We start from the raw sequence: 12,828 nt of genomic DNA on the forward strand, positions 1-12,828 counted from the left end.
GAAGCAAATAGAAGCTTTATGGTGTGCAACCTTTTGAAGACACTCACCCCACCCCCCCTCCATTGGATATATGTCCTAAAGTTGCAGCTGTTTATACAAGGACTCACTCTTGGACTCCAACACGGTTTAACAATCATTCAGCTGCAGCCCGACAATTGGTGAATATTTGTATGGTTCAACTTGAAAGAATTTAAGTGGAGATGAACCTGGAAAACTTCTAAGCAAATGGAGCAGAAACAAGGACTGTCTAATGCCCATATACTTCTTTTATTGTCGCCTTGGCAATAATTGTCAGTAAAGAGCTTTATTTATAGGGATTACCTTTTATTTTCAAGATACCCAACCTCTGAAAGGTTGTTAGCAACATTATTCCATGAAGTTTAAGCAGCCATCACTTGTAAGTGAAAACCTTGTGTATTACATCACTTCTTTTTGCTGCTTTTGATTCACAACAAAATAAGATTCCTTTTCTTCAGAGACGAGGTACGTTGAATTAATGAAACAATCGTCAATATCAAAAATCTTTTTCTTTTAAAAACGTTATTCTGTTAGTAAAATAATGAAGCTGTGATTTCGTGGCAAGTAATAGTGAAATTTCTTCTCATTATTGAGGAAATCTACATGTGACAATTCAGGAATTTAAAGTTCACTACAAACACAACAGGGAAAGCCTGCCAGTAGCTTCTCGTGGGTCGGTGGTTCTTTCCTGGGTTTTCCAGTGTTCTTCCTCCACCAGTTATACTGGCCGCCATATATGGCCTATCTTGTGCTGAAAAATGGCGTTAAACCCTAGAACAACAACAACAACAAACACAACACTCAGTCTCCATAATGAACCGTTTCTGTGAAACAAAGCTTTTTATTCACCAAGTACTAATTTTGCTTGGTTGCCTTTGCATCTTTGATCACATTTGTGAATGAGTAGGAATATTTAAGGTTGTTTAATTATAATACTTACTAATATTTATAAGTGTTTGATCAGTTAAAAGAGTTGATCTGATACAAAAGAAAGTATATGACTTATTAAAAGTTAAGATGATTCAAATTTCAAGGTGCAAACAACCATTTTTGACAATGAAACAAACAAATCTCAACATTTCATTTACCAATTTTGATCAGGATTTTCTTCATGTTCAATAAATAGGGTCCATTGCTGTTTGGATCAGGATTTTCTTCATGTTCAATAAATAGGGTCCATTGCCGTTTGGATCAGGATTTTCTTCATGTTCAATAAATAGGGTCCATTGCCGTTTGGTTATTTTCCAATTTAGAAAAGTGTGGTCCATGCCTTACTCTGTGCTACAAGCAGGTTTGCGAGTTTTCTGGGTGTAAGCTATCAAGGGAGTGAACTCAAAACAGTTTTTTTCTGGCTCATCAGAAGTTCCAGCTGTGAAAATAAGTCACAATTTCCCATCTAGTGGTGGAAATCCTTCTGTGGTGCATCACACCGGATTTTTCTTAAAGCAAGATATATACTGGGAAAGTTCAATGTTTTACTGGTGCAACTTTCATGATAAGGATTGGTAAACTGTACAGAACAGACCCCTCTGTGCAGGCATTCTGAACACTTGTTCAGATTGTGGAACAGCCCACACACAAACTTGTTTGCCACAAGAATTAATGCGTACTTTCTAGATTTGTCTCACCAGTTCCAGACCTTGTATCTTGTGCAGTGGATGCACTTTCAGTAAAGTGGGATGGTCTGTGGGGATATCCATTCTCTTCAATGCCACTAACTCACATTGTGCTTAACAAAGTGTTGGCAGAGAAATGGGAAATAATTTTGACCTCCCCTGTTGCTCTGGCCAACATTGTTTCCACTTTTACTTGAACTGGTGATGGAATCAGTACTAACTCTCCCTAGGTGGGATCTGCCGATATGGCCCTGTCCCCAAATCCCCCACAGGGATCAACATCTTCCATCTCCTTTTCTGGAGATTATAAGGCAGTGTCTCAAGGAGGCAGTCTTTTTTAGTGTCCTCAGACTAGAGGGTCTGTACTCTGAGACGATCCTCTACTGATCTTGTAAATGAGTTCCCAAATGGAAGTTGCTGTCGATTTGTGTAATGAACAAAACTTGGATTTCTTCATCCAGCCATAGCAAACATTACATACTTCATGATTTTTCTTTTTCAAGAAAAGGAACTAATCCCAACACTTAAAGTTATCATTCAGTAATTACTGCAACACTGGAGTCACAGATGGTTCATGAAATATCACCAAACAGAACTTGCAGTCCAATGCCAGAATGACCCAGAACATTCATCGTTTATAGCTAGAATGACCCAGAACAAAATTTGGTTCTCAGGTAGTGTTTTTCCATTGTTTAAGGGGACTTGAACTTGAACATCCCTTGGAGCCTCTGTACTTATGCTCACTGATATACTTTAATTGTACAGCATATTTTTGGGTTGCCTTAGCAACAGGCAGGTGTTGGAGTGAACTTCATTTCTGTCCACCAGTGAAGTAACCAACCGTTTGCTTTTCATGGGGCTGAAGTTACCCTACACACTTATTGTGGGTTCTGGTTAAAGATCAGGTTCCATAACTCTCTCAAATTAAAATTTCTTCACCTTCCAGTGCTGTGGGAAGAGATATGCCAGACGTTCCAGTCAGAGCTTTTGGAAATCATATCTCTCGGTTTCAGGAAAGGGTGTACATGACATTTCATGTATTGAGAGAAAGTTATCTGGTTTTGCAAACTGTTGTGAGCACAAGTACTTCTAATAAATACACAAATTATCAATAATAATTGTATATTGCACTGCTTACAATTGTGCTAGAGACCAAACAAAGCTTTCCTAATAATACTGCTTCTGTCATGCAGTTTTCTTAATGGAAGAGAAATACTTACCTAAATAACTTTTATATGCATTATTTGATACATGTTTATTTTATTTTATCTGAGAAATATTACAGTTGTGACAACAGAATCCTTACATTGAAATTCTTTAAGTCATGTCAATCATCTCTTATCTGATTAAGATGTGTCCGTTTCATTTTTACAAAGACTGAAAACATTGCTTTTTTTTTTAGACTCCCAGTAATTTCTTCTTTCCAGGAAAATATCAGCTGACAAATTGCTTAATTTTTTTCATGTTCTGTACTCTTTCTTCCTTTCACAGTGACTTAATTTTGTTTACATTTAAGTTAATTAAACATGTACTCACACTGACATGTTCATAAAAAGGCACACCAACCATTAAAATTTCTCACTAACAGGGGTTGACTAGACAGATTTTCTATTGGTCAGCCAGGTCAGTTCACATAAAAATCAACTGGCCCAGCAAAAAATAAAGTGGCTGTCCCACGGAAATAAAAATAACGAATTAGGAAAATGTTAGTAGACCATCTGGGGTCTGCAGCTGTCACTATTGACCGACCCTTATCAAAACCCACAGACTATGGTCTGGTGACCCAGCAGCAAAACCAACCCCTTTCTGATCTGTACAGTTGACATTATGCATCCTGTCATGAACCATCTTCTGTGTGTGCTGAAAAAGTACGAGGACAGAAACATTTGGTTGGATCAGAATGACCTGTTCCATACATTGAGGTCTAATTCACTTGCAGAATAGGTATATACATGTATGATAGTAGTGATGTTGTAATATAGACTTTGCATAGGAAGAGAAATTAATAACTTGAAGTAATGTTTTGAGAAACTCTGTCTGGTCGCAAAAGTGTTGTTTTTTTTTAATTGTTTTTTCTCCAGGAAATATTAAATCTATACTTTTTCAGTACATATTGTATCTATTATAGTAAATTAAGATTGTGAGGTAAAAAGAATAAATGAATGTACAGTAAGAAATAGTGATACGTGCTGACATTCTTCATTTATAAGTTTCACTTATCAGTATTTGATACCACTGCAGCAGATCTGACTTACCGTGATGCAGAAGGTGGAAGACTATTTGTCACTAATGAACACATGATGCTGCATTTCTGACCTCGTAGTGATGCAGAAAGGACGAAGACTAAATTTACACATGCACATCATTCACTCATTTCTGAGTATCATTGATCCTGGCCAGGAAATAACTGAGCTTTAGTTTGAGATTGATTTTTCACTTTTAACAAATCAGAAGTGGTGTTGCAAAAGTTTTTTCACTTTTAACCAATCAGAAGTGGTGTTGCAAAAGTTAAGTCCTTTCTTATTGGCTGACACAAAAATTCAAGCTTAAACTCGAGCTCAGATTAAGTTGTATGATTTTTCCACCTACATTTGACCATCGTGTTCATGGTAAATCGTAAATAGGAAGTTCAGTGTAGACCTTATAGTTATGAAGTGATCCATACACAAAATTGAAAATTGAATTCTTGCATGGATTTAAAAAAAAATACATTTTCAGTAACTTTTCTCTGATTAAAAAACAGCAAAATGTTGGGGTATCTTGTTATAAGGATCGATACGTACTGGACAAATTTAAATGATCATTGTAGACTTCAAACCAGAGCTGCCATCACATGTTGGCACTGGAAGATCAGTGCCTATGTTCACAGGAAACTATAAGTAGGTTGAACAGCATAGATGCTGACCCAGTTGTCAGGAAATGAACACTAAATTGAACTCTTTTCCAGATTTAACATAATTTGATCTTCACTTAAAGTGAGGTTAAAAAAATATGAAAATTATTGGGGTGTATTATTATAAATAAGGACAAATTGAAATGATCATTGAAGACTCTAGATATGTTTTGAATTTTGGAGTCTGAGTTAAATATTTATATAACTGGATTTTGGTAGAACATATTATGTTAATGACCTGGCTGGCTGGGTGAATGGCTTCCTAGTGAAGAAAACACGATCGTTCATATGGTAAACTATCAATAGTTGCTTTCAAATAAGGGGCATCAATTAAATTGGAAGGCCATGTAGGTTGACATAAATCGTGAACAAGAAATTTATAAAGTTGGTTGGTTTGTCTTGTATTTCATATTTGTTCTTGCATGCCTTTGTTATTTCTATGTTATGACATGTACATAAATAACCACTAATTTGTTCATGTTACATTTACATTACCACTAATTCTCAGACTGCTAAATGGACTTGATAGTTATGCTTTAGTAAACATTATCATAGACACCTGCAAATACAAAATATTAAATGAGTTTGTTTAATCATTATTTTAGCTTTATGAATTAAATATATTCTTGAAACAGAAGAGCAATCATTTGAATACCTGTCCTTGTATACCCTATTTATTGTGGTGCCTACTTTAGCCTTAGTCATGAATACTTCAGTTCTAGTGGTGCATACTCTTGTCATAGTGGTGCATAACCAGGTCCTAGTGGTGCATACCCTAGTCCTAGTGGTGCATACTCCAGTCCTAGTCATGCATACCCAGGTCCTAGTGGTGCATACCCTAGTCCTAGTCATGCATACCCTAGTCCTAGTCATGCATACCCAGGTCCTAGTGGTGCATACTCCAGTCCTAGTCATGCATACCCAGGTCCTAGTGGTGCATACCCTAGTCCTAGTCATGCATACCCAGGTCCTAGTGGTGCATACCCTAGTCCCAGTAGTGTATACCCTAGTGCTCAGTACATTGCAAATGAATAATCAGTTATATGATATGAATTAGTTTGTTTTTTATCAATAAGATAATTATTTGTGTGTGATCTTTGAATCAGTTACTTGATACATAACAGTCCTAACTAAAGTAGAATAGTACATATTCTATCCAAACAGTACATAACACTGTCCTGACTAAAGTAGAATAGTACATATTCTATCCAAACAGTACATAACACTGTCCTAACTAAAGTAGAATAGTACATATTCTATCCAAACAGTACATAACACTGTCCTAACTAAAGTAGAATAGTACATATTCTATCCAAACAGTACATAACACTGTCCTAACTAAAGTAGAACAGTACATATTCTATCCAAACAGTGCATAACACTGTCCTAACTAAAGTAGAATAGTACATATTCTATCCAAACAGTACATAACACTGTCCTAACTAAAGTAGAACAGTAAAGACACAATCACAAGTAAAGTACATACACCATCCTAATTAAAGTATGGTAGTTCCTACACTTTCCTTACTAATGTAGAATAGTACATACACTATCCTAACTAACGTAGAACAGTATATAAACCATCCTAACTAAAGTAGAATAGTACATACACCGTCCTAACTAAAGTAGAATAGTACATACACCATCCTAACTACTAAAGTAGAACAGTACATACATCATCCTAATTAAAGTTGAATAGTATAAACACCATCCTAATTAAAGTAGAAAAGTATATACACCATCTTAATTCAAGTAGAATAGTACATACACTATTGTAATTAAAGAATAGTACATGCACCATCTTAATTCAAGTAGAATAATACATGCACCATCCTAACTAAAGTAAAAGTAGAACAGTACATACTCCATCCTAATTATACTTGAATAGTACATACATCATCTTAATAAAGGTTGAATACTACATAAATCAAGTAGAATAGTACATACACCATCATAATTCAAGTAGAATAGTACAATTTATGTAGAATAGTACATGCACCATCATAAAGTAGTACTTGCACCTTACTTATACCATTCTAATTCAGGTAGAATAGTACACACACCATGCTAATTCAAGTAGAATAGTACATACACCATCATAATTCAAGTAGAATAGTACATATACCATCATAATACAAGTAGAATAGTACATATACCATCATAATACAAGTAGAATAGTACATACACCATCATAATTCAAGTAGAATAGTACATATACCATCATAATTCAAGTAGAATAGTACATCTCATTCAAGTAGAATAGTACATATACCAGCATAATTCAAGTAGAATAGTACATACACCATCATAATACAAGTAGAATAGTACATACACCATCATAATACAAGTAGAATAGTACATACACCATCATAATACAAGTAGAATAGTACATACACCATCATAATACAAGTAGAATAGTACATACACCATCATAATACAAGTAGAATAGTACATACACCATCATAATACAAGTAGAATAGTACATACACCATCATAATACAAGTAGAATAGTACATACACCATCATAATACAAGTAGAATAGTACATACACCATCATAATGCAAGTAGAATAGTACATACACCATCATAATACAAGTAGAATAGTACATACACCATCATAATACAAGTAGAATAGTACATACACCATCATAATACAAGTAGAATAGTACATACACCATCATAATACAAGTAGAATAGTACATACACCATCATAATACAAGTAGAATAGTACATACACCATCATAATACAAGTAGAATAGTACATATACCATCATAATTCAAGTACATACACCATCATAATTCAAGTAGAATAGTACATCATCCTAATTCAAGTAGAATACTTACACCATCATAATTCAAGTAGAATAGTACATCATCCTAATTCAAGTAGAATAGTACATACACCATCATAATTCAAGTAGAATAGTACATCATCCTAATTCAAGTAGAATAGTACATACACCATCATAATTCAAGTACATACACCATCCTAATTCAAGTAGAATAGTACATCATCCTAATTCAAGTAGAATGGTACATACACCAACCTAATACAAGTAGAATAGCAGATGCACCATCCTAATTCAAGTAGAAAAATACACCATCATAATTCAACTATACACTTTCCTAATTCAAGTAGAATATTACATACACCATCATAATTCAAGTAGAATAGTACATACACCATCATAATTCAAGTACATACACCATCCTAATTCAAGTAGAATAGTACATACATCATCCTAATTCAAGTAGAATAGTACATACATCATCCTAATTCAAGTAGAACATTACATGCACTATCTTAATTCAAGTACATACACTATCTTAATTCAAGTAGAATAGTAGTTGCACCATCATAATTCAAGTAGAATAGTACATACACCATGCTATTACATGTAGACATACACCATAATTCAAGTAGAATAGTACATACACCATAATTCAAGTAAAATACACCATCCTAATTCAAGTAGAATAGTACATACATCATCCTAATTCAAGTAGAATGGTACATACATCATCCTAATTCAAGTAGAATAGTACATACATCATCATAATTCAAGTAGAATAGTACATGCACCATCATAATTCAAGTACATACACCATCCTAATTCAAGTAGAATAGTACATCATCCTAATTCAAGTAGAATAGTACATACATCATCCTAATTCAAGTAGAATAGTACATACATCATCATAATTCAAGTAGAATAGTACATACATCATCATAATTCAAATAGAATAGTACATACATCGTCCTAATTCAAGTAGAATAGTACATACATCATCCTAATTCAAGTATAATAGTACATACATCATCCTAATTCAAGTAGAACATTACATACACTATCTTAATTCAAGTACATACACTATCTTAATTCAAGTATAATAGTAGTTGCACCATCATAATTCAAGTAGAATAGTACATAAACCATGCTATTACATGTAGACATACACCATCGTAATTCAAGTAGAATGGTACATACACCAACCTAATACAAGTAGAATAGCAGATGCACCATCATAATTCAAGTAGAAAAATACACCATCATAATTCAACTATACACTATCCTAATTCAAGTAGAATATTACATACACCATCATAATTCAAGTAGAATAGTACATCTCATTCAAGTAGAATAGTAGATACACCATCGTAATTCAAGTAGAAAAGTACATACACCATCATAATTCAAGTAGAATAGTACATACACCAGCCAAATTCATGTATAATATATACATACACCATCCTAATTCAAGTAGAATAATACATAAACCATCCAACTGCTCCGGTGGCCTAGTGGTTAGAGCATCCCTTCTGATGTGGTAAGTCGTGGGCTCGATCCCCGGCAGAGTCATACCAAAGACTTACAAAAATGGTGCTAACAGCTGCCTCACTTGGCAATCATTATTAAGAGTTAGTGTTAGGACTGGTCGGCCTGGTGTCAGGTTAATGTGACTGGGTGGAACATCATGCTACATGTCTGCGGCATGATGCCACAGTGCTAGACATCACTATAAAGTACCACATTGCAGACATCTTAGTGATATGACTGAAATTTGTTTAAAGCTACGTTAAAAATCCAAATCACATCACATCACAACACACACACCATCCTCATTCAAATGGAATAATACATACACCATCCTAATTCAAGTAGTATAGTACACACACCAGCCTAATTCAAGTAGTATAGTACATACACCATCCTAATTCAAGTAGTATAATACATACACCATCCTAATTCAAGTAGTATAATACATACACCATCCTAATTCAAGTAGTATAGTACACACACCAGCCTAATTCAAGTAGTATAGTACATACACCATCCTAATTCAAGTAGTATAGTACATACACCATCCTAATTCAAGTAGTATAGTACACACACCAGCCTAATTCAAGTAGTATAATACATACACCATCCTAATTCAAGTAGTATAGTACATACACCATCCTAATTCAAGTAGTATAGTACATACACCATCCAGTTCCATTTACTTTGATAACTGTATGTCCTTTGCATATTTAGATCCAGTTTAGATAGTATGCATTCTGCCTGCACCAAATTATGAGCCTCGCGGAATGTTACATTCCCCCTGAAGTGTAACTCCCATTTTATGGCTTAGATGGCATCCATACTCATAAAATCCATTCCTATCACCTCCTCCCCACCTGCCCAATTAATTCCTGATACACACTTTTCAAATCACCAGATCAGTCTCTGAATATATTTTTTCAGATCAATCATTTCAACTTTGCATTTTAAAACTCCAAAATTGCATTACAGTTATTTTATTATACAATCTAAAAGTAAAACTTTGATTTCAAACTGATGAGTTGGACTTGACACATTTAGTAAAGCAAGTTATTGTTAATATTTCATCCCCAAGTTGAATAATTATCTGACACTGCAAATTGAGTTTTAGTGGCTTTTTTTTAGATTCTTGCTATTATGAGACCATGGTACAGATGTGCTTTGTCATTTTTTTTTAGATTCTTGCTTCTATGAGACCATGGTACAGATGTGCTTTGTCATTTTGGTGCTTGCATGTTGTAATTGCTGGCTTAAAAGTTGGTATGCCCATGTTGTTTTGGTTTTCTGGCTTCTAATAAATTATACATCATGCCATAATAGGAATCTTCTTTGTGCACAAACTGTCATGTTTAAAAAATGTATGCATCATTTTTTATGAACAGATGTGTTTCCATGATCTTGTAAGAAGTGAAGATGGTTAATTCTTATTCACTTTGTAAATTAGCTCTAAATTAGGCAGTCGGTTAGCTATTGTGCTTCAGGTGTGACTTTCTCAGAAGTTTGCCTTTAGGATATTATTCTGTAAATTTTTATTGAGCATAATAATTGATGCTTGCTGTTTTTTTGTCTGGGAACAGGTGTGGTCAGTAAGTAAATGTATAATTTGTTCTGTGTTTAAATTACTTTTTCTTAATAAGATTTCTGATTTGGTGGATGATAGTTCACTAGGTACTTATTTGTAGACAAGTAACTAAATTAGTAATGGATTGGTTACAAAAGTTTTGATACACTTTACCAAGCTTACTTGTAGTTCTAATTCTAGTTTGAATTGGTATGGTACTTTACATCACATAGTACTATTAGGAAGTGTCAAATATTTTCTAAAACAATGTCCTTTGAACTTTACCTTTGATTCCTGAAGCTGTTACAGTGTAGATAATTGTTTGACAACTTGTGCTGTTTTTTATTTTGAATTTTTTAAGAGTTCACAAAATCTGAAATGAAATAAAAGTACATTTATCTGTATATATTCAAAACCTAATGCTTAGAAAGTCATTAACTTACAGTATTATGACAGTTTGTTTAAAATCAAATAATCCTCAACTTCATTCTTTTTGCACTGCATTTTTTCAAAGCCCCCACCCATCATTTAACTGTGCAAAGAGCCCCCACCCATCACTTAACTGTGCAAAGTATGCTTTCAAAATTTCCCAGCCTAAAGTCTGAGAATTGGTGGGTTATTCCTTGTAGTTACTTTGCCTGACTTCAGTTTCTTAGAACCAGCCCCTGTATTTTGATTTACAGACACCATTTATCAGTGCTGATTCTAAAACCAAGGACAATCTGATCTCCCTGGACAACCCACCCAAGCACAGCCTGCCAAGAGGAGAGATTTATATCAAAGTCGTTTATCCTTATGTACCACCTTCAATAGATGTTGTGTATTATTCTCCATCCAAACCTTCAACTACATTGCCAGTCGATGCAAAAGATCTTGAGCACAAATCAGAAGTGAAATCGGAGTTGAGTGTAGTGAAAATGCCAGTAGTAACGAGAGCTTATTCATCAATTGAGTCCACCTACACAGAGGAACCATTGTCAGTTGTAGACCCAGAGAAACCATTATGTGTTGTTTATGAAGCACCAGTGATGACTACGAAGTGGGAGGAGGTCAATAAAGCTGAAGAAAAAGTTAAAAAAGAGGTGGAAAGTCCCCCTGTTCCAAGTCCTGAACTGCATTCTAGTCCTGAGAAAAATGATGGATTGAAAGGTTCTTTGAGTGAAAAAGTTAAAAATGTTGAAAAGGAAACAACCAAATTTGCACCAAATGTGAATCCATCTGAGTGCAGTGAAAGCAGTAGTTCTAAACCAATGGACGACTCAAAAAGCCATAATGGCCATGTGGGAGGGTCTGTATCTAGTGAGGTGAGAGTTGGGAAGGAGGTGTATATCGAGAGGAAGCAGTTGCTACATTATTCTCCGGTGCATTTTAATGCATTGAATTGTGCAGTTTGATTAAATAGATTATGCAATGAGCTTCACCAGCTTACCAGCATGTTCTTTCACTTTATAAGCATATCGTTTCATTTGCATGAAATACAAACTTGCATTTGCTTAGCTGTACTTTTTCATTTCCCTCCCCCATGTAATATGGAGGGGGGGTATATATAGCTATTGCTATGTCTGTCTTCAGTCAATAAACATTATCAGCCCGTTTGTCTGTCCATAAACTGTTTTCTTTCTGGAGCATAACTCAAACTTCTCCAAGGTACAGTATTCAGCCAGCCTCTGTGTACATGTCAAGCAATTTGCATAGAGGTGCCTACTGACACATAGTTTCTGTATTCAGTATGTTTTATGTCAGCAAGGAAACAAAGTTTAGTTTAAGTAGTATCTAATATGAGAGATCTGGACCATGCAACATAAAGACTGTAACTAGAGAGTTCTGGACCATGCAACACAAAAACTGTAAATAGAGAGTTCTGGACCATGATACATAAAGACTGTAAAATGAGAGTTCTGGACCATGCCAGGGTGCCATTTACCCTTTGTACACCACTGCACAAAACATGTTTAAAGTTGTGCTGATTATGATATAAATTGCCAAGAGGATGTTTTTTCAATTTCAGGAGCTATGGTAGTGCAGATGGTTAAGATTTTGTACTCGTGACTTGAAAAATGCAGGTTCGACTCCTACCATCAGGTCAGCAGGGAAAAAGTGCTGGGGTGTGTGGGCAAGATATTTTACTTGTCTTAGCACAGTAAGACCTTCACTTTATCTTGTGCTACAAAGCTGTGCAATGCAACACCAATCTGCCAGTCATCATCCATACCGTTACTACAGCAACTGAGGCCCCGAGTGGCCGAGTGGTCGAAAGTACTCTCCGTTACTGATCACTGCCATCTCACCTCTGTCTGCGTGGGTTCAAGTCTCGGATTCAGCCAATGTGGGTATGTGAGAAAGCTTGTCAGTAGCTTCTCATGGGTTGGTGGTTCTTTCCGGGGTTTTTCCGGGTTCTTCCTCCACCATTAATACTGG

At 35.2% G+C, this 12,828-nt stretch overlaps 1 protein-coding gene across 1 annotated transcript in view; it reads left to right on the plus strand.

Moving 5' to 3' along the window:
• Nucleotides 1-12,828, plus strand: part of LOC149798548 (uncharacterized) — a 134,663-nt gene that overhangs the window by 105,295 nt on the left and 16,540 nt on the right. The window contains exon 7 of the mRNA XM_089957353.1: nt 11,094-11,714. Within this exon, the coding sequence (XP_089813479.1) occupies nt 11,094-11,714 (621 nt within the window). The remainder of the gene's footprint in view (nt 1-11,093; nt 11,715-12,828) is intronic.

Source organism: Sinohyriopsis cumingii, chromosome 5 (assembly GCF_028554795.1).
Source record: "Sinohyriopsis cumingii isolate HCF-2022 chromosome 5, ASM2855479v2, whole genome shotgun sequence".
Lineage (NCBI taxonomy): Eukaryota > Metazoa > Mollusca > Bivalvia > Unionida > Unionidae > Sinohyriopsis > Sinohyriopsis cumingii.